Raw genomic sequence first — 23,456 nt, forward strand, 5'->3', positions numbered from 1 at the left:
TAAAACAAAAATGCACTTGTGTGAATGGAGTATCACGACATTTTCCCATAACATAACTTTTGACTTTTTAAAACATTCCCACAATATGAGACACCGAGTTTAAACTCATTCCTCTACGCAGAGACGTAATATAGAAAAACTATGCTGTATTTTCAGATCAGTGCAGCCGAGCAGCCATGCAGAAGAGCAGACCCTTACATTCCCCATGGGTTGGTGATGACACACAAATATATACACACACACACACACACACACACACACACACACACACACACACACGAACACACACACTCTCTCTCTCTCTCAATCATCCACACAGAAATACCATAACAAGATTCCAATTGTCTTAATGTAAACAAAGCATGAAGACGCATTACTCCTTATGACCAGACTTATTTAAATACACTGCATGTAAACAGGAGCGCTGATTTATAGAATAGCTTCAGAGCCCAGTTTCCACTCTGAATTGAGAGCGTCAGATTATAATGCGTAAGTATGCATTCATGACATTAAACCCATCATACTCTTTGCTAGTCAAATCGAGTCATAGCTAAGCCCAGCTGAGTCTCAAACAGCAACAACCAGATAACGTAAAAGGGAAGTACTTAGAATACAAAAAAAGAAGGCGGATGCTTCAACACGCACTGGGAGAAATACTAAAAAAAAGCCAGATATGCTCTGTAAATGTTCATTTATTGACTGTGTATACCTTAAGCTGCTCCTTGCCAGTAAGTACAGCTAGCTCCTCTTCTTTTAAATCTTCCTCAGGAGACGGATGTTTCTCCAGGGTCGGGGGCTGATCCTTTTGTCGTTGGTTCTGCTGAACCTCCAATTTCTCTGGCTGCTCGGGTTCCTACAGGATTAAATTGTTTTATTTCTTCCACTTTTCCTGACAATAATGCAAACTTTCCCTTTAAAGAGGTATTAAATAGTGCCAACATTAAGCCTTATGAGGTTGCTATGACAACATGCCCCACAGGCGAACATAATGGTTAGTGACCTATTTCTCAAATGTATGTTTACTGAGCAGGGGGCACAGACCACTTGTTAAATCATACAGTGAGCAAACAAGATTAGACAAACACTGGAGGTCATGTAGTGTGACCCCGGAACAGTTCTGAGTGATCTCACGCAATCTGTGTGATGAGAATGACCAGCTGTTTCAATTAAACCAAGCGTCTGAAGGTCCACACAAATCAGACTTCTTCAGTTGTCTCTGTGGCTCTATTAATGCTGCATGACTTATAATCTCTATTGGCTGGTAGCGTTAGCAGTAGGGTTGGGTGACGGTATTTACCGTGCAACAGTAGAAATGCATAGAGATATGGCAATACCATTTCTACCACGGGAACTATTTGGGGCAGTCCACATGATCTTACAATTCCAGCTGCCTCACAAGGTAACGCAATTTGGGTAGAGACAAAGAGGAGAGTAAAGTTTTAAATACTAAAACCTGTAACATTTGAAATATTGTTCCTCCATTTCCAAAGACTTGTAGTCTTATTGTTTTGAGTCATTTATTTTCAACTTTAGCATTGTGGGCCAGTTGTTTTTTGTTAGTTTGTACTGACTTTCCAAATAAAAGAACTAAATAATCACACTTGATCAAGTACGGTATGGTTATTTGAAACCATTTCTTAAAGAATTTTCATTTCTGTGTATTTCGTGGCATCTAGCGGTGAGCACTGCAGATTGCAACCAGCTGAAACTTCCCCTGTGTGCTGAACATGAACTCCTTGAAACTAACTTAAGGCAACATAGCTATTATATTATTTTATATTACCATTCTAACAATATATGCAACAAAACCCTCAAAACAACTTGAAATTAACTTACAGAATAATTACTGTATTATGTTATAAATCATTACTGTGTTACAGCATTACATAAATCATGACAGAAGATTTTGACTGGCTATATCGCCCATCAGTGGTGTACCTCATGGTTGGTCTTCTTGGTCAGCTCTGTGTCATTGGCTGAAGAAAGTGCCGGTTCTACGCGGCAGCCTTGCGTCTCTCCGTCATTCTGCGAGACAGCCTGGCCCTTCCTCTTCTGCGTCTTTTTCGGCGCCCCCGCACCGTCGCCTTTCGCCCGCTTCTGTCGGTAGCTAGCAAGCTGCGCAGGAATGACAGTGAGAGGTAGATGGACACATAGGTCAGGACCACTGAGCACCACCACACAATCAGCATGGTGAAGCTCAGCGGTCAAAAATAGGAAAGAATTGGAGTCCAGATTTATCTCCTCAGTTGAAAAATGAAAAAGTTACAAAATTATCACAACAGCCCTCAATACTTCAAAGCAAGTTGATTCTCCTCGCAGCAGAAAAGAAGAAAGATTGGCTGCCCTTATATTCTGATGAGTCAGAGTTGTGCAGCAAAGACAGTGCCCAGTGAAGCAAGAAGAAATCCCAAACTCACACCCAAAATAGGCTACACCGGAGCCTGACAAAGTAGTTTAAAATGAGGTGACGATGCTAAATATTCTCAAATCTCCAGAGAGCTTCATCAAACCCATGAGAAGTGCAGATTTCAGTGACACACATTGGACAACCTTTCAGCGGACCAGAAACAGCACAAGGTTAGAAGAAACTCAAAAAAGTGCACATCCAACTCAGTCAGTCTCATTTTTTCAGCAAGTAGGAAAGTCAAAGTCGGAGTGGGCGAAAGTGGTTGACAGGAGTTTTGTGAAGCATCACAAAGTCCTCGCTGAAACCACGAGAGAACAAAAAAAAAAATCAAAAGTGAAGTCCTATCACAGCGAGAAACATCGTCCTCAATCAAGTCATGAAATTTAGCTTGAATTCCAGAGGGACCGATTTAGTGCAAATCCACCTCAGGCCGTTTCTCTTTGCAGCACACTCCTCCTCTTTTTATCGCTGTCCCTCTCTGTCTCTCAGCCGGTCTGTCTTCTTTAAGCAGCTTAAATCAGATTACAGCAGTCCACGTTCTGACAGAGACCCTCATGAATCCCTCCATCAATAACTGACAGTCAATCATCGACTTCTCCTCTTGCTCATGGTCAGACCTGTCAACTCCTCCTCATCAGGGCAGCTGCTCTACTGCCCAGATGTATACCTTGTAGTCTGTAGACAACAGCACACTGTGCCAAACCATTCAGCCTAAAACTCCCTGCCACATCCAACGTACAGTGCAGAGGGATCCACAAACTCTGGATAGGGGATGGCATGTGTCTCGACTAAGGAGAGAGGGTGGAGACTGGGAGATGCATTCACATGGAGAGGAGGAGACAGAGCTGTGAGTGTGGCGAGCAGCATTGTAGTGTGCATGCTCTATTCAATCTGAGATTGCATGGCACCTGGGGAGCTACTTGTTGCTTTGTGTGATGAGTCACACGCATGTGCATGACCACATAGTATGTGCATGCATGTGCACCGATGTTTATTATTCTGATGACGTGTTACGTGCCTGGTTATAAAACCACATTGTAGATTTGCTTTGTGTTCCAATTTAGCACCCTGCAGTGCATCCACTGCATCACATCATATTTCTTTACTGACTCCCAAAACCAAAAGCTTTTCCTAAAACAATCTATCCCTTAACTCGACCTCACTTAAATCTCTTGCCACCTCATTTTGTCCCTCTGCTTTTAAATTCATTGTCACTCAAACCACACCCTTTGTGTCCTTCCATCACCCTGTTCACCGCCTCCGCCTGCCACGACACACATCGCATCTCAGAAAGAAATATTAGCCAGATGAGCGGTGCTTAGCCCAAGGCCGCTTCCTTCCGCACTACTGAGAGTCTGACTAACTGGCTGTATGCAGCTTACTGTGGCTACTTCATGTTACTAGACTGCTGAATGCTACTACTGTGTTCTCCACAATGTCACTACAAAGACCATCTGATTGTTTTCCATGTTTGTCTGTGTGTAAGTGTATTCATACGTGCCATGCTTTCAAAGTGGCAATGAGAGGTTTGTGATGCGCCAAATACAGTAAAGGCAAATGACAGCGCTGCATTGCCATAGCAACACCATTCATGTGAGATGCAAGTGCAACATGTTGAACCTCACCAAATCTCATGGGCTCGCTGCACCACCTGATGGCCTGCAACTAGCATGGCAATGTATGGAAGCTGTGTGACTACAGGGTGACAAATTCAAGGAAAATCTGATTAAATGAGTGGAAAAACATAAGAAATGCAGATGCTTCCACACCAGGGATGGAAATTAGCACCAGCCAAATGCTGGAAAAATATGCAAGTAGCTGCTATATTTGCTTCACTAACATGCCAAAAAAATAATGGTAATCTGTAGATTTTGGAATCCATCAGCCACAGTGGCAGGTCAACAAATACGTTCATTTCAAACCCTGTTCCACACAGCTGCAGTGCATTGTGAAATTAAGCATTTAACATCCAGCCCTGCTCTGCAGCATGCATAAAAATTACTTATATTATAAAACACCATATGAGCAAATATCTTTTGGAAGACTGGCGCTCCACAGACTTGTAGAATCAATGCAAAGGCACACTGAAGCTGTTCAGGCCGCACCACATGGCCCAACACCTTACTCAGACACTTTATGTTGTTTTGTTCCTTTAATTCGTCACCCGTCTGTACAGTAGACTTTGAAATTATTAATGCAAAACAGATTCCCTTTCAGGTTTACAGTCTTGATAACTGAGTCATTCTTTTCAGAGCAGTGGGATTAAATCTCAAAAGGTGACAGCAATCATACGGTGCAGGAAAACAGAAGAAAGCCCTGATTGCCCACCAAAAAAAAAAAAAAAAAGAAAAAGCATATGAAATCACAAAGAAACAATATCCATAAACCCACAATCCCATGACAAAGTCATATGCCAGTCACCGCTTTCCATACTTACTGACTGGCCTCGGGGCATGTTGGATGATTTCTGTCATGAAGAATATCAGCAGTTCAGTTGAGTTATTTTTATCAGTATTATGCATCATATTAATGTACCATATGTATATTTTGAATGAGTTCTACCATGAGCTGAGATTGAACTACAACATCTAATGAGCTGCTCTTAACAGGTGACCTAGTTTTAGCATGAGCTAGTTTTTAGACAACATGGTTATCAATACAGTCAGGGTAAGCCGTTCTTGATTATTGACCCATTACTAATATAACCTCCCACTGAAATAAACACAGCTGCTTGCTTTTTCAATCTTGAAAACACTACAGTAGCCATTTTTAGACTGAGACTGGTGAAAAATGCCATAGGAGACACTCTATTGTACGGGCAGACAGTCATCAGCTCTTTTAAGTGTCAGTTAGGTACAGCTTAAAAACTGTTAAAAGCTGTGGGAGGTTACAAAAAAGCCTAAGTATGGCAAACATCTAACAACTAACATAGGGATTATGAATATGTTATTTAATTGTTTACAAGGCAGCGAGGCTGTGCAATAATACCTGTATTACAAACGTAGACAGGTGGAATGTAACTAAGCACATTTACTCAAGTAATGTACTTCAGTGCAGCTGAGATACTTGCAGTTTAATATAGTATTTACATATTCTTCTCCTTATACTTCTACTATTTTTTACTCCACGTGTATCTTGCAACTTCAGTTTTTTAATTTGTATGTATATTAAGATAATTAACACAAAATACAACACAGCATGTAAAGTTATGTAAAGTTGTTAAAATGAACTCTGCCTTTGCTCTGCAACATGTAAGGGATGCACACATTAATGCATAAATAAATGTAATCCAGTGCTGTGATATTACTATTACTATTATTATTTTGAGGGCATAATGAGTACTTTTTCTTTTGCTGCTTTAAGTATATGCTGATGGTAGTACTTTCGTACTTAAATTAAATTCTAAATTCAGGACTTTCACTTATATTGTACTTCAACATTGTGGTGCTCCTAGTTTAACTTAAGTAGAATATTTTGATTACTTCGTCCACCAATACAAGCAGATCGGGACATTTTTAATATGTAAAATGTGCTTGTTTGTTGAGGTGCACCTGCACTTTGCTTTGTCACAGCTCAAGGGCAACAATCTTGAAATAGGTAACATATTTTTCACACATTACATACAAATTCCCTTGTCCGTGAAAACAGGTGCTTCCTTCTGTCTCGGATGGACTCCAAGTGTATCGTTTTACAAAGTGGTCCAACTCAATAGCCGATTGCCCTACTTCATAAATGTTATTGTTATCGTTAGCTGTGTGCAAGCTAATAATCAACCCGCGCTATATGCGCGGCAAATTAGTAAAAGTCAGAGTATTTGTGACTTAACGATCAAACGGGATCTAAGCAACGTCAAACAAAACATACAATAATGTTGCATGTGGGTGTAGTTAGCAGTGGACAAACGCAAAGCTATGACAAAAGAGTTGGCTAGCGTTAACTGTTAGCATTCCGTATTAGCGAGTGTTAAATATTAGCAACCAACCTTAGCTCTTCCAGCTTCTAGTTTCCTCTGCCGTTCATTTTCATCCATCTCTTGGGTTGAATCAAACCATTTAAAGTTTAGGACATACGTCCTAATTCAGATTATAAAGTCAACAGGCCTTCACTTTAAGCATAAGTTAGCTAAAACTAAATCTTTTGGCTTCCTTTAGACACAACTGTCAACAGATAATATTCAATATGGCCGCCAAGTAGCTTCAACTCCGCCCTTATCGAGTTTCCCCGAACGAACGGACCAATCAAATCATTCCGTTTCACATCTTCAGCCAATGGGGATTGCGTCGCTTAAGTACCGCCTTCTATCATGTAAGTCGTTCAAAAACTAGAATCCAGCTGACCAATGAAATAGTTGCATCCAGTCGACAACCTTGGATTGACGGCTTTTATAGCCAATCAGAGCAGGCTAATACAAAACACACCTCTGCTCGTTCCTATGTTTTGAAAGCGAATGTATGGAGTCATCCACTGGCTGAGGAGTTTCTATGGCAATGAAAAAACCTATAAAACAAAAGGTTAACCTCACTCAATTTACTGTTTCCAATAAAGCAATGTTGACGAGTTTAACCTTTTAGAATAGCACAAAATAGAATAGAATAATTGTCACCGAACGGATGAATAAAAATAATAAACTTTATTCATAAAGAATTTTTCTTAACAAGGTCACAAAGTGCTTTTTAGACAGGCAACATATTAAATACAAGGCAGCAATACAACAACAATAAAATAAAGTGCAAACAACACATAAATCATCAAATCAAATCACATAAATTAATACTAGAAAACATAATATAAATGTAGCAACGGCTACATATTAAATATCCATAAATGCTTTCCTATAAGAGAAAGACTTGACAAGGGATTTAAAAGATGCTCATGAAGTAGGGAGTGTGATCTCACTGGGCAAAGTGTTCCACAGTTTGTACAGAATAAAACAAAATTCATTTGCACTGCCTGAGGGTTCAAATAGAATAAAAGTAGTAAAAATAAGTAGTAAAAAATATAATAAATATTGTTTACATATCAACATGACATATCAACATGCATCATGTGTATCTCAACAAGTACGCTAGACATGCAGGTCATTATGAAGTGCCATTGGTAAATGGGTGTGTCCCATGGCAACCGCTGTCTGGTTTTGGTTTAGACTCAAACACACAGGTGTACACAAAACGTCTGCGTGAATCCAAATGCAAAGATTGCAGGTAAAATTAGATATTAAAAGCATGATCAGATGACAAGACTCAAACTCAAACTGCTGGAGAAGGTGAGAGGCTGGTCTACATTTTGTTAAGGTGGAAAGATAATGTTTGAAATTAATATACTTTGGTCATTTAGTATTCTCAAGTAAAATAGTTCAGCATTATTTTTCTTTCTGCTTTTATTGAGAACTATACATTCAAATCCTTAAGAAATATCTTTATTTCTAGAGACTGGAAAACAAAGAGCACAATATGGACGAGAGAGCAGAGTCTGCCCAGTCTGCAAGTAAGATAAACAAAGCGCCTTTGTGATAAAGAATTTTGAACTGTGGATGGCACCATCTGCCATGACAGAAAGAGTTACATTCTCCATTCTAGACATATCTGATAATAAGAAGCAAGGATGTAGGTTTCATTTCAACCTTATGTACCATTTGTGCATTTTCAGAATCAATTTATGGTGTAAATATCTTTAATTTTGTCAAAATAAAAGTCCTCTGCTACTTTTATGTTTTTAATGTAGGAAACAAATGCAAATTATTTCAATATGTGGGAGATGTGTCCCCTGCGTCCCCCCAGAATCTACACTTAGGCCAAGAATAATATCCAAAGATGGCAGATGAAGATGCAAACATAACATACTTCAATACATTTTGTGTATTAATCTGGTGGTAAATGGATATAAAGCATAGCACTGAGGAGGCGTCTTAGAAGCTGATGACTAAGGTAGAAGGAATTTGATTAACTTCAAAACAAGATACTAGCAAATAAAAGAGGCAGACATGAGAAAACTGAAAAAAATGAAGAGAGTGGTTTATGAGAATGTGAGTTTGTCTTTTCAGGGAGTTATCGTTATGATCGAGGACAGTTGGATCAACTACATCGTGCACTGAGGCGAAAGCAGGACCTACTGCAAAGGCTCAAGGTTTGTTCATAATATCTTAGTTATCTTTCTTTTCTTTTTTTGTGTTTATGGCGAAATACTGTTATAACAAAAAAAGTGAGGGCAAGTACATATAAACAGACAAAAGAGATTATCGAGTGACATCCTAACCCTGTATGTCTTCTAAAGTAAACATACATTTTTTTTTATTTCTGGTATCAACATGTTGTAAGATGAGATTTGTTTTTGTGAACTTTTATTTTATTTTCTTATTTATTTAGATCAACAAGTTAATTTAATTCACATTAAACTTACACATTATATTGTTTTAAGTTAAAATGAGGAACTATTTAATGTGGTGCACCCTCTGCGAAGTGATATGAGAGATGCTTCACGTGCGTTCAGTCGAAATCAGTTTTCCTATAACTGTTGCAATAGACATTAAAAAGAGAGTAAGAAACTGAGAATATGTCCTCGTGCTTTTCTTACCCTTCGGGTTATTCAGCCTTTAAAGTCAAGGCTGGAAGAAGGCAGCCTTACAATATTAATATAATTTCTTATGTTGCTACATTCAGACATTAAGATGACAAAATAAAAGAAAAACATAAGATATTCCCAACAGTTTAGAGCACTTAAACGTCTTTTCTTTCAGCTTTCATTGTGAAAAGTGTGTAATTGTTTGTGTTTTGTTGGTATTTGGTATCTTCTGCGTAGGAGCAGCACATGTTAGAGGACCTCAACCGACCTCACACCTGGGCAGGGTCACAAAGACAGTACAAGTCACATTTCCCCACTGCCCCTCACCCGCCTCCTCAGCTCCCACCACACCAGTCAGCCCCTGCTCCACCCTTTGTGTCCCCTCCTCACCCTCCACGCATCATCCAACAGACTGTAAGACACTCAGCATTAATCTCAAAAAACACCCCAATCCCCCAGATCTGTTTCTCTGTTTCTATGTGGTCTGTTAAGTGTATTTAATCCTCTTTTCCTCCTCCTGATCCCCTTCCTTTCTTCTATTTTTGCCCGACTACTGCTATCCAGACTGGCTTGCAAGAAGCTCAAGTATAGTGCAAGAATAGTGTGAATTAAATATGTTTTTTAAAAAAGCAATTAATTCCCTGTCTCCCTATCTCTCTGCAGCTCCCCCAGCAGCCTGCAACCATCATACAACAGCTGCCACAACAGCAGCCTCTGATAACTCAGATTCCCCCACCCCAGCCTCACCCTGTACCACGCTCAGGCAGCATCAAGGAGGGTATGCATCTGCTAACAGAGATCCATCTTATTTAAGTCTACCTGTATTCATATGTGTGTGTGTGTGTGTGTGTGTGTGTGTGTTTATATTGTGTGTTAGATATGGTGGAATTGATGCTGATGCAAAATGCCCAGATGCACCAGATCATAATGCACAATATGATGCTGAAAGCCATGCCCTCTATGTTGCCACCTGGAGGGCCCAGTGTCCCTCAAACTACATATCTTGAGCAGGTACACACAAATACACGCTCTCTCTGATACAAAGTAAAAAAGCTCAGTTCTGACCCTTTACAATATTGTCATCTCTGTCTCTCAACAAAGTCTCCAATGTGTATTTTTAGGACAGTTACCCTATTTTCTTGAGGCCAGATGTCAAACCAAGAGGACGTACTGTCCATCATCATCATCACTACGGTACTACTCCTGCAGCATCACAGCTGCCTCCCATCTGTCCCCCCGCATGGTTACCAATGGTCTCATCTGTCCCAGCAGGACAAGCAGCGGGACATTTACCAACCATAAACCATACAACCCCTTTTACACTCCCACCACTTAATACATAAGGTTAAACAGCACACATGTAGTTTGAGTTTAGTATTTAAAATAATTAGTTTTTACTAACAACATACATATACACAACAAACATATAATTGTGTTCATGTCTTTACAGGACTCAGATTTCACTCTGAGTGTCCCCACATAGTTGAAAACACATTGAAAGTGAAGCCCTGAATGACTAACGTATGGAACCTAAAAAGAGCTAAAAACTTAAGAAACAAACTGCTCCTGCACTAATCAAATGAGCTATGTCACTTGGAAAAGTTTCTTATCCTTGAAAAAGTCCAAAACGATAATTTATGCAGTGTCAGAAAGTAGTGAACTACATATAATCAGACTTAACTAAATTCTAAGTAGATTGCTGGTAGGTCATCTGCATTCCTATTTGCAGAGTGATTTAGGTTGTGAAATTATTTTTTTTTCAATATTTTGTGTATTTAACTACTGAAACTGAAACCAGTAAAAGGTATGATTTTTTTCATTTTAACATTTGGTCTCTACTGTAATTGAACCTCCTGTGACCACAATCCTCAGAAATACTGATTCAAGCTATTCTCTACCGATATTCAGAGAGGTTTTTGCATGCTGTCTTGGCAGTTAACATTGCCTGGCTAACAGGGAAATAGTTTCTAAATGTTAGAAAAGCCACAGATGACTTTTCCTTGCACTTTCTCATGAAAAGTGTTTCTTTTTTGCCAATTTATTTATTTATATATGACCTATGAACAAGTGGGCACCCTCAGCAATAAACATAAGTAAGTTTTTTGTGTTTTATTTATTATTTCATATCACATGCACATTATCAATTTGATCTTTTTTTATTTTACAAAGTAGTTTGAACAACTTTTTCTGAGTACCTTTAGTTGACCAAACCAGATTTATCACTAGCGTAGCTTTGTTTTAGTTCAACTTTTTTCCAGTAGTAAGTAAATGCGAATAGATTCCCCGGAACTGCATGTATGAATGGCAGAGAAACAAAAACAGAGAACACTACTTTAAGCTGCATGTATGTGCTAATATTAGCTAGTCATCAACTCTGACCACGTACTCTCCATTCTAGACATGAGGCACAATAACTTGAACAGAAACATCAGAGACAGTTAACCTGGTCGAGATCAGTGATGTAGTGGTGGTATACAATGTACCCACTTCTTCTGGATGTTTATAGTCTTCTTCTTCTTCTTCTTCTTCTTCTTCTTCGTCTTCTGTGGGGTGAAAGGCAGTTGGCATCCTTGAAGTTGCATTACTGCCTCCCTCTGGATTCACACGAACTCTGTTGTCCTACTCTCTCACAATCTTCTGATGAGACCAGTTACTGCCAAACACCTAAAAATTACCCTCCTTCCCTCTCTCTTGCAGAGACACTCAATCACATCTTTCAGACTGGCCACCTGTCGTCCTTCCCTCTGCAGCCCCGTCAAACATACCTGTCTCTTCCCCTCATACTTCCCCTCAGGACCCCCTGGAAGACGAGATGATGCATCTCAAGGGGTTATCCCTTAATAAAATTTGTTTGAAATACTTTCTGCAGAAAACAAGCACATGCTCCAATGTTTCCCCCATGATACACCAGCTGCACAGGGGAGTTGGATGTTTCCTATGACAAAGAGTGTGACAAATTCTCAATCTACTAACAATAACCTGTAATACATGCATGACAATCACCTGTACTCGTCTATTACATCCTCTATTTCAACCCTCATATACTCATATACTGTATATATGTGTGTGTGTGTGTGTGTGTTTATAAGTCTTGTCCTTTAGTCATATTATCCCAGTACTGCTGCCACTGTCTGTTTATTTCCCTCCAAATGATGCTCTTCCCCTCAGACTTTGAAAGTTTGATGCTAGTGTCCACATGTCCTCTCTTCACTGCCTCCTTGGCCTATTTATCTACTCTTTCATTTCCCGGGATTCCTCTATAACATACGCATGTAGCTAGTGGTACACCCGCCTCATCAACTAGCACTACACCACTGGTTAAGATTAACGTTGTTCTAACACAATTAAATTAAAGTTTTCAGTTGCTTTGGTTCGCGGAGATGTGACTAATGAGAAAAAACAAAGACTCAACGCCCCGAACAAGGACTGGAAACCCAAAGCCACAGATAAAAACATGGTTATGTCTCCACAAAAACGGTTGTAGCCCAGACGGGGAGAAAAAAATACTATCGCCCGAACAGGGACTTGAACCCTGGACCCTCAGATTAAAAGTCTGATGCTCTACCGACTGAGCTATCCGGGCTCTTCTCACTTCGGCATCAAGACAATTTATATACTTGTACCATGCAGATTTCAATGGTCAATATTTATATTTACTGCATAGTTGGAGCCACCACAGGTAATGATGATAGATAGCTGTATGCTAACTTTGGAGTGCTGTTTGCAGTTTACGCTAGCCTAGCTCGCCATAGGATTAACAGGCTAACAAACTAACTTTTGAACGGTATTAGCGGTTTCAGCAGCTAACGATAGCTGGCTACCAACAATAGACTGTATTTCATGCTACAAACTAACAAGATGGTTAGCCTTGTGCTAGCTTTGGAGCGTTGTTAGCGGCTAACGCCGAGTAGCTGCCCAAATTAATAAGATATTTAACCGTAATATAGGCTACTAATTTCGGCTAACTGTACACACGATGTCGTTGGTAACCGTCAATGACTTTGCGCAAACGTAAAATCTAATGGCTAAACAAACTTTAAACTAGAAAATATTTAGTCAGTGACTATCTATGTCATCTTGTTCTGTTAGTTGTTTTTTTCAGGTTACACAAAAATCATTGAACCACTGCCTTGTCTTTAATGGATGAATTTACAGCTGTACAAAACGGTATTTTACAGAATCTATAAAACAACAAAAACCGCCTCGCATCACTTTTGATTTAACATTACCACACTGAATCACTGCATCCCTGACCATATTATCAGTCCAGGTTAACAGTGTGACAGTGCTTCTTCATCTCCATACAAGTACACAACATAAAACCAAACCTTAATTCACAACTGTCAATCATCATGGCACATCCCTCTGATAAATAAAATTATCTAAATATATTTATACGAAAACATACACATACAAACAATCCAAGTTAAGTGACAACCTCTGCATTAACAGATTAATAAAGTGCATAATTCTTCTTTTAAAGAATTGCGGTGTAATGACAGAGGAGCAGGGGGGAGTCATGCTGTGTGTTTAGCAAGATGTGGAGGATAGTTAGACAAATGTGTGGAGGATGGTCTGCACTTGTGCTTCAGGGTTTTTTTTTATGGCACATACGTCAATATTAACATGCTTAAAACAGCCTTGTTTGTTTGCTGCGCCCTTATGCATTTTGTTTAAGATGAATGAATGGTAAACAATACAAAATCTGGGTTAAATCTGATTAAAATGTGCTTGAATACAGCATGTGTGGTTACAAAATATTGGCCTTATTATTGTGTAAACTTGGTTAATTAAATGTTCTGAATGACTGCTGTGAAATAATCTGATGACATTTATTTACACAGGGCATGTCTGCTAGCAGAATACCAGGCAATGCTGTACAATTGTTGTTTTTTTAAACAAGCATCTATCTGTGCAAACTCAGCCAGACTGGGGAGAATTAATGAACATTTAAAAATGTTTAAAATAACTTTTTGTTATTCCACAAATGCAGAGGGAAATCAAAAAATCCCTAAGGACTAGGATGTTAGTCAAACTGTCATGTGAATAGTGATTTTGACACTATTCGATACTTTCATATGTTTTGCAAAGAGACTGAAGCTGAAATACAGAGCGGCACAGGGTAGGATAAATAGCCCTCTGCTAATGGTAAAATAACAGTTTCACACTATGAAAGTCATTGTGTCACCAGTATCTTTCTAAACATATTTTGGTGAATGCAGTTATTGTTAGAGAGACACCATACATTCTTCAAATTTCACCTCTCAGGCCATCTGATTTGAGTGAAACAATACAGATAGCACAATGAGGATTAAAATATTATTGTGATGACATTTTAGGCAAACTGTTGCGTATTTTTCTACAGCAATAGCTCCACAGTGCAAAGGATGAGGTTTTCACAATTTTAGTTTACATCCCAGCAACACATGCACTTTCTTTACCTTATCTTTTGGTGTTATAAAAGAGCGCAGCGTAATCTGATGATATCAATGGCTAATCGAAATAAATTGATCCTGTGGATCCTCCTCTGATGCACAAATTCAGATATTTACCCTGTTTGCCTGGTTAGGCATGTAGCAAGTCCTATCTTTGAACGGATGATGGTGGCATCAACTTGTTCAGATGATTTCACCGGTAAAGTGTTTGTAGGAGTCATGGTGCACCACTCTTCCACATGTCCATTTTTATCTGTGTCAGATCAAATGGTCAATCCTGGAGAAAACGTTTGATCAAGGACAAGAATGTGTGGACATCTATGGAAAGTGGGACGTTGGTGTTTATTCACATGGCTTGGTTATGTGATCTAAAGTGAGAGAAAGAGAACAGGAATGTCAGTTTACTTACAGTGCGCACGGGAAAATTAACATCCCCATTCTAATAACACACAAACAGCGTTCACCTTGTGTATGTGAGGAGGCATTTCGTCCTCTGAGCTCTCCTCTGGTAGTGGCTCATGGTGTCGTGGTGCTGCCTGACCCTCCTCTGCCCACCCTCCCATGGGCACACCCCGGGCCGACCTCACTACTTTCCCCCCTGAACCCAAAGAGTCTGAAAAACAGAATGACATACAGCGTCGGTTAGAAAGCCAGAAATGAACACTGATCTGAATAGGACCTGTACAGCTACTGTGCTGAGTATAAGACTGTCCACCCCAAGAACAATAAGTAGAATATAACTTTAAATATATTTTAAAAATCATTCTAGCTCAAGTGCATGGCAAAGCCCACTCTCCAACTACAATGAGAGTGGTAAACCAAAGCCTTGAGATCACTTTCAGAGTGATATGATGAGTGAAAGAAACAATGGCAGAAACCGTACAGTCAAAAAATTGGTCCATGTCTCCAGAGAGATTCAATGACCCGCACAGAAGGAAGAAACTCACATTTGTGCTTGAGGCCTTTTTATATGTCATGTTATAAGTCATGAGTGCGATAATATAAAAAAGATTAGCATTCAAGTGCATGTGATGTGAAACATGTAGAGATGATAAAAAATATCACCTGGTGTATGTCCACTGGAGCGCCGCTGGCTGCTGCTGTGTAATGACACCCCCTCCTGGCCCATTGTGGTACTGCTGTTGGCTGAAGCTGAGGTGGGGATGGCGCTGGGACTGGGAACTGAGGTGGGGAAAGTGTGTGAGCGAGGGAAATGTCTGGAGTGGCGGTTGGGCTCGCTCCTCACTTCATCGGGGACGCTGTCACTGCTTTCGTCACTCTCCTGCCGATGCCATGTGTGACGGGACAGCTCACCACGGGACTGCTGCTTGTGTAGCTATGAGGAAGTAAATAGACAGATAGGCAGGACACAAAATGGAGAAGATCAATGAGATATTCAGGGTAAGAAGACAGGCCGCGCTTCATTCAGTTTGTGCCTCCCGCAGATGTCCCTTTCTCTCTTCCTACACATGCTCACAAAAAAAATTACCTCATGCATGTAAAGTGCATGGATGCTCATCTCAGTGGAGGCGTACTCTGACAGCACCAAACTAGTGAGTTGACCTTCCCATGCACTGCTGCCTGAGCTCACAGTTCGGGCATCAGTCCTACAGAAAGGAAATGCAAAAATGAGGACATGAAGAGTAGGTGATAGAGATGATGAAAAGACAAGAGAAAACTGAGGGTTTAAAGTTGGTTATCCATGATGAATTTCTTTAAGATTTTCCTCCAGCCTCTCAGTAAATAATTAGTGTTGTACAGAAAAGGAACATAGTTGAGGCATAATTTTCCTACCCAGAGCCTGCCATAGCTTTGTTCATGGTCGAAGTGTGGCCAGACGTCCTGTGAGCTGCACTCAAACTGCCTCTCAGATGAAGACTGCTACTAATTGGGGAAAGGGAGCGTAACGCAGATGCCCCGTCGCTTAAGCCAGGCACTGCATGATTGGTCAAAGAGCTGTCCCTGCCGAAATGAACGGAGGTCAGCGTAGAGGGACCCACCAAGAGGTTTGCAATGAGGCTCCTTGGCTGCAAGAGGGAGAGAAGGGGCAAGAGACAAGAGCAGTTTTTACCTCTGAGGATGTGATAACATTTAACTCGTGGCCACTGTGAGCATGACGTTGGTTTATCCCTGTACCTCAGACTCAGACAGCGAGAGCGGATGTGTGTCTGAAGGAGCCCCCGCGGCCTCTCTGTGAACTCGCTCTTTCAGCTGACTGATGAAGTGTGTGGTCTCCTGAGGAGGCTGCCACTGGGGGTTGGTGATGGCAAAGTGCATCAGAGACAACTCTGTCTTCCCGTCCTCTGCCTGCTGGTAGATAGATGCCTCTGTCTTCCCCTCTGACATCCACTACAGAAGGAAGAAAGAAGGTTAAATGCACACATGTACACAAAAATTAAAGCAATGTTTTCGAAATGTCGATAAAACACAATTGGGAGATGACTGTGTTTCTATTGAGCGGTGTTATGCAACTTCACCTCTTGGGATAACATTCGAAGGCACATGGCGATGGATGTTCAAAACATCAGCAGGTTTATTTCTATTGCAGACACCGTCATTATTTCCAATTGAAGGTGATGTAGGAATGTTAAACGAGTGATAATTGAAATGCAAACCCCTTATATGTGGGAGCGGCCACTTATTAGGGATTTTTGGGGGGTGATAGTTCACGATTTCGCAGAGGAATTGTGAATTCAAAACTTCCGATGATCTGCTCCACTTTTGAAGAGTTACGTGTGCAATAACACCTCTTGTAGCGCCTGCTGCATCATGCCCAAGGGGGCCATTTCCTACCCACAAGTGCGTAGTCATAGCATCTTGTGACTTATAAAAGAGGAAAAAAAGTGTTTCCAGTGCAGTTTTGCGAAATATGGCTTTTTCAAAACGCCTAAAATACCAACTCATGTAAGCATAAAAACATTTTTGCGATAAATGGGAGTTTTTTTTAAACTGACATGTTTCCTCTAAGTACATTTAAATTTGCAGTTTTAATTTGCACAATGTGAGTGTTAATGGTAACCTGCATACAGACTGATTCACTCTGGAATTAATGAATTTAAACCATGTCATACAGCAGGTATTTTCATGTGTATCTTTATATTTGTATGTTTACGTGACTGCAAACCACTTGTGCTAGTCCCTCACCGCAGGGTGTCCGTGCTGCCTGATGTCCATCTGGGCAAAAGAGCAAGTGTCTCCCACCCCGACCACCTCAACAGTGAAGTTTCTGAAGAAATCAATGATCTCCAGAGACTTCCTCCTGAGACAGAAGATCAGGATGATGGGAGTGACCACTGGACTTATCAGCTCCTCCAGAATAAACACCTAGAAGAAAACAGAGGGGAAAGGTTGTAACACTGTACACATGTCACAGAGGACGGTTCAGCAAAAACGTCAAAGGTACTTCTAATTCACAAGTTGAAACGCAGTCCAGGACAAAATGAATGTTGTACGCTGATGATTGTATTAACCCATATTTTCTTTTTTTTTAATTTCTCATGCAGATTAACATATTCTGGATAAGTATATTACATGAATATAATGTAAAAAAAACCCGACAGCCTCACTATTAACTAATTTATGCATGTTTTTGTCATTTGCTTCAATGAGACTACTTTCTTTTTCCCATCATCAATGTGCACGCAGATAGCCAGCAAGGCTGCAGGTCCTCGTCCACAGATTCTGCCATGTTGCAGCGCCATGCTTTTACCGTAGCCCATAACAGACAACCCAAACACTGGCTCTAGATAGAGCCATTTGCATTTTTGTGTTGGCTACAGTATTTAGCAGCCAGTCCATGATGAGCAGTGTTGGAAAAACACAGTTTTTTTTAACATGGAACTCCTTTAACCAGTGTTTTTACCAGTTTAAATCACTGGATCCATTTGTTTTGGAGATAAAGACACCTCTGCATATAATTGAGCTTCTGTTAAAATTTTTGATTAAACATTTGGTAAAGGCATTTGAAGAAAGTTTGTTGTTGGAGTTTGTTATATTCCAAATTCTAAACTTCAAAAGAAGTATTGTCTTTGTTATTGTAAATGCATATTGGTTCCAAATATCGTTTATCAGGCTCATTAAGTACTAATAATCGGTATCTGCCCTGAAAAACCAATATCAGTCAACCCCTAGAACAGTGTCTGAGATACCAATTTGTAATGCAAAACTAGCTTTAAAGTCCAGTTTTAATTACCTGGTCTGTTTGTTTTGGAGAGAAAGAGACCTCTGCCGATAATTCAGCTCTTAGTAAAAACCAACTGAACAATGAACACTGAAAAAATTCAAACCAGGAGAAGTTTCAGCTGGTTCGAACATGCAATCCACACCACTAGATGCCACTAAATTCTACACACTGCTCCTTTACTACCTTGTAATTATTCTGAGTTTTGATATTTATTCCCAGTTCAGTTCAGTTATACTCACTGCTTTGTACTGGAAGAGCTGGGAGAACTGGTCACGAGTCTCATATCTATGTGCATTACCCTGCCAGTGGTCGGGCATGTAGTGGATATGAGCCAGGATGACCCTCAACAGCTGCTCAGGACAAAACACCATGTGCTTATCTGGGATAAATGATCTGAAGGGACAGACAGAGAGAGAGAGTTTACAAGACTGAAAAACATTCTCATCAAGTTATTTTAAAATATATATTTCTGAGTGAGGATTTCTAAATGGAAATAACAATTAAATCCTATATGTCTGAATCTACCTGTAAACTTTATGATGGATTCTTGAGTGGATTTTTCCACACAGTTTAATTCATGAGAATGTTCCTTGATATCTGAGTATTTCAATTTAGAGCTATTAACAGACTGCAGATAGTCTGGAGCTACTTAAAGAAGGAAACCCTCTTATACTCCTCAGTTATACAGCAGAATAAGCTGCTGAGGAGCATTAACAGGATTACCACTGGGTAGCTTTAAAAGAGCAATAAAGAAATGGCTCATGGATAGCATTTTGTGCAGTTGGAGACTTGTGTCTTGTATTCATGCTTTACATTTGTATGTGATGTATAGTGACAAAGGTTAGGATTTATAGACGATTACAAATGATCTGGTGATGTATTTTACCTATTGTACTTAAGTTGTTTACATAATTGCAATGATTAGCTGGTGCAGGCTGCACTGCCTTTGCCCCAACGCCTTCTTTCCCTCCCCATTTAACCACAACTGTTGTAGCCATTAAATGATTCTGTGTGTTTACAAAATGCTTCTGTTAAATAAAATCATTAAATCAATTCTGTCTATGTTTATTTAGACAGATGAGATTAGCAGACAGATTAACATGGTGACACTAATTCCCTACCTGCAGACAGTGATACAGACTCCGAGCAGTGTGATTGACGAGAGGACATGTTCCACCGCGAGAACGTCCTCGTCATAGATAGTTAAGGCGATGAGGACAGCTAGAAGAGACCCGGCAAAAAACGCTACATTTTTGGCAACCACCGTCAGCAATGGTGAGAGGAAGCAGTTCATGTACTTGGATGCAGCCTGAATTAAACAGGAACAAAGGAAGAGGAAGAGAAAAAGGAGGAAACTGACTTCATTATTGGCAGTGGATGAGTGGGCTGGCGCTTTGAGCACCGCAAGACGAGTGCCAACTAGTTCCGTTATATTCGAGAGAAGGCAGACATCTCCACGGCTGATATCTCCAACACTTCGCAACTCACATCAAAACAATCATATAAATAAACAGCACTACAGTAAGAGGGATAATATTTATTTTTTATTTTTTCGGTAAACTATCCCTTTAAAGAGCCATGGGCAGGAGATCAGCTCTAACACCAACCTTGTAGCCTTTGCTGAGGCGCGACATAAGCTCATGGTCCAACTCATTGAAGTGACGCAGGTAACATCGACCGTATAGAGACCAGCATCTCGCTCCCAGAGAACCAGGCTCTCGCTTGATCACCTATGCGCGCACGCACGCATGCACGCACACACACAGACACACACAGACACACACAGACACACACAGACACACACAGACACACCAAACTCTTGTCTAGAGCACTAAATGATGAAAGAAAATGTCTTGGCTTTGTGTGTGCTTGTGAACCACTTACCTCTGTGTAACTGAAGAAGGCGTAGAGAATTTGCCACACCAGGATGACTGGACACAGAAGCAGATTGGCAATCCCAATCCACAGGATGCGGGATGCTAGCCTTTCAGCCAGCTCGAGCCTGTTACCTCCTCTTTTGTACTCTGGTTTCAGGCTCCACTCATTCTCAAACAGAGAGCCTACAGAGCAAGGTTAAAATGAGACTCCTATTAAAGTGTAAACCTTGACAAATTAGCAAATGCATGCAAACAGTTAATTTCATCTGAATGACACCACAGAACTGCACTAATGCATTTATATAATGAATTACATTAAACGTGGACGCACCTGGCCCCCAGAAGAAGATAAGCTCAAAGTTGTATTTGAGACCCCGGGTGTAGAACACAGACTCTCCAAGCACAGGAAGTCGAAATCGCACAGGAAGGAGTGATTTATTCACCATGGCAACCTTGAGAAGTACAAGAGGAAAGATTTGGTTTGAGGTGACACTGTTTCATTGCATTTCGAAATAGCTGTGTCAGACAGTGCTGTTAACACAAATGGACACACCATGTAGTTTTTAAAGCGGAGGATGCGGTGGTAGATGTCGAGCTCTGTTAGCTCCTTTTTATGGATGCAGATCTGATGCTCCTTCTGGATCTCCACTATCCTGGCCTGAACCTCCTGCCATGTTGCATAAGGGAGTTCTGACTGAAAAGACAAATCACAGTGAAAGGTAGAGCGTACAATGAGTCTTGCAATTAATCTTACAAGATATATATAATGTCAACAAAACAAATCTTCAATACCCCTCGAAAAAATAATTTCCTGCCATTGTTTTCTCCGTCTTACCATGGTCATCTTGAGTGCATTGATGTAGAAGGATCGGATCTCCCAGTAGCAGCAGACGTTGTAGATGAATTTGACCAGACGATGTAGCCAAAACACTCCAGAGATTACCAGCACAAAGATCACAAACGCATTGTCTCGAATACTGTGGGAGAAAATATAATCTTTTATAATTCAAAGACGCATGTATTGAACAGCGTTAAGATTTTCAGACATGTCTAATTGCTTTGACACATTTAATATTTCTATATGGGAAAAAGAAACACTTAAGAGCTAACTTTAGAGACATTTTAAAGAGACATTTTACTCTAATCGTTGACAATAGAACCTGGTTTCACTTTGTTACGATTTTTTGATACAATTACTCTTACAGATACTCTTTCTTGGTTTGGTTCTTCATTGGTACTTTTAATTAGTTTTTACAAAATAATTGCTTTTAAAACATTATAATAATAGTATATTTAATTTAAAAAAATAACTTCTATAGACTTGAATATTTTGAATATAACCAAATGTTGTTTCTAAAGCATTGCTATTTTTATTCATGACATCACAGTACTGAGTGATGTTTAGTTTTCATCAGTCATTATCAGTCCTACATCCTGTCCTCTGTCCTCTCTCCCTGCTGCTGATCTGAATCACTGCCTGCAGGTCAAGTTACAGCTGATAGAGGGAGGAGTGGCTGGTTTATCTCAGCTAGCAGCTAACTTCACAAGGATTTGCCAAATTTTAAGACATGTAGGAAACTAAGCTTAACAGTTAGACTAAACACAGACAGCTTTTGTTTTAGCTTGTTTTGTAACAATTCGCTGTTAGCTGAGTGTGTGCGCTCTGCCTACGTAAAACAGAGGCAGAGGATGAGACTGCAGACATAGCAGATTAAAATATCACTCTCTACATGTTTACATATTTATGCTTGTTTAAGTTATGTCTGTTATACAAAAGGTATAACTGGGAGATTAACTTAAAGCCCATTATCACAAATCACAATTTGCCTCAGAAGGATTTACAGCATACGACATCCCTCTGTCCTTAGACCCTCACAAAAAACCCCCCCCCTCCGAAAAACACCTATAATGAGGGAAAAAAATGTTGTTGTAGATTAACTTAAGTTTTATTAAGTTAAGAATAAAGCTCCATGTGATAGTTTAAATTTACATCGTCTTATAATGTGAAAAGTCTGCTTGAGTGTTCTCTATCTCAGACATATCATTACCTAAATAAAATAAACACTGTGTCACACTCACCGGGCACTGCAGACATCCACTGGGAGGAAGGCATCAGGCAAGGTAACTTTAGATGAATCAGTATGATTTACAAACTTGTTGGCAAACAGTATGTCATAGTCCACACAGTTAGCGAGGAACACTGTGAAGCCAACCACAAACAGCAACTGACTGCATGGAGAAAGAGAAGGAGGAGAAAACACACTTCAGCAAGCTCTTCCATACACAAACCTCTTATAAGAGAAACATCATTTCTGATGGTGAGGATACATACACCAGCTCAAAGATCTCTCCCAGCAGCATACAGGTGAATCCATTCTTCTGGTGCAGATTATAGACGTAATGCAAGTTAAGGAGTGCAACAAATGTAATGTAATGTTTTGTTAAACTAATACTTAATTCAGTTGTCAAGAGCACAACACAGTGGGAACATATGCCATTGTAAAAGGATATTCGCTGGAAAAACAGGTCCAGATTTTCTATGTGGTGCCACTGGGCTGCAAAAGATTTATCACAAATTAGTGATGGTGTTGTTAAGCAAGAGGAGGGTGTGTGTTTCTGTGTGCGATGATTTCTTTGTAATAATGTGTGTGCATGTCATACATTTGGCTCCTTCAGGCACATGCATCAGCAGGTTCTCCTCTCCAGGGGGGGAGTCGCTGTAGGACGCCTCCAGGCGCGCTGGTACTCCGTGTCAAAGTGCGCCATAGTGACAGCAGCTTCAGTCTCACCAAGAAGCTGAACCCACTGCTACAGACTGGAGAGGCAAGAGGGTTGAAAGTTATACAGATGAATGGTAAAGGTCAGGATCAGCAACAAAGCAGCAAAACTGGAGCTGAATACTTGCAGACAAACAGCTGACAAAACTAGAATCCCTGGTTAAAGGGCATTGTGCTTCTTAAAAACACACCCTAGACTACTGAACTGCCTTCACACAT

At 40.2% G+C, this 23,456-nt stretch overlaps 3 protein-coding genes and 1 non-coding gene across 7 annotated transcripts in view; 1 reads left to right on the plus strand and 3 right to left on the minus strand.

Moving 5' to 3' along the window:
- Positions 1-6,559, minus strand: part of pcnt (pericentrin) — a 48,711-nt gene extending 42,152 nt beyond the window's left edge. For 2 of the 4 annotated variants that reach the window (XM_042500151.1, XM_042500150.1), the window contains exons 1-4: positions 6,390-6,559; positions 4,845-4,874; positions 1,939-2,115; positions 710-853 (exon numbers count right to left, since the gene is read on the minus strand). In XM_042500151.1, the coding sequence (XP_042356085.1) occupies positions 710-853; positions 1,939-2,115; positions 4,845-4,874; positions 6,390-6,437 (399 nt within the window). In that variant the 5' untranslated portion in view covers positions 6,438-6,559. The remainder of the gene's footprint in view (positions 1-709; positions 854-1,938; positions 2,116-4,844; positions 4,875-6,389) is intronic. The other 2 variants (XM_042500153.1, XM_042500152.1) reach the window with 1 other exon arrangement.
- Positions 6,560-7,637: 1,078 nt separating this feature from the next.
- Positions 7,638-10,308, plus strand: zgc:112416 (uncharacterized protein LOC550509 homolog). The gene is made up of 7 exons (XM_042500756.1): positions 7,638-7,670; positions 7,834-7,891; positions 8,448-8,530; positions 9,203-9,379; positions 9,629-9,743; positions 9,843-9,976; positions 10,087-10,308. The coding sequence occupies exons 1-7, from the start codon at positions 7,638-7,640 to the stop codon at positions 10,306-10,308; spliced, it is 822 nt and encodes a 273-aa protein (XP_042356690.1).
- Positions 10,309-12,475: 2,167 nt separating this feature from the next.
- Positions 12,476-12,548, minus strand: trnak-uuu. Its single transcript has one exon. It is a non-coding gene; the product is annotated as a tRNA-Lys (tRNA).
- Positions 12,549-13,079: 531 nt separating this feature from the next.
- Positions 13,080-23,226, minus strand: atg9a (ATG9 autophagy related 9 homolog A (S. cerevisiae)). The gene is given in 19 exon segments (XM_042501019.1): positions 13,080-14,768; positions 14,865-15,013; positions 15,466-15,736; positions 15,890-16,007; positions 16,195-16,427; positions 16,537-16,749; positions 17,545-17,724; positions 18,823-18,976; positions 19,705-19,892; positions 20,191-20,313; positions 20,468-20,643; positions 20,792-20,912; positions 21,014-21,154; positions 21,296-21,437; positions 22,540-22,689; positions 22,793-22,857; positions 22,972-23,015; positions 23,122-23,197; positions 23,200-23,226. Coding segments are annotated over 19 exon segments (2,580 nt in total). The 3' UTR covers positions 13,080-14,759.
- Between the last annotated feature and the right edge of the window lie 230 nt (positions 23,227-23,456).

This window comes from Plectropomus leopardus, chromosome 14, assembly GCF_008729295.1.
Source record: "Plectropomus leopardus isolate mb chromosome 14, YSFRI_Pleo_2.0, whole genome shotgun sequence".
NCBI lineage: Eukaryota > Metazoa > Chordata > Actinopteri > Perciformes > Serranidae > Plectropomus > Plectropomus leopardus.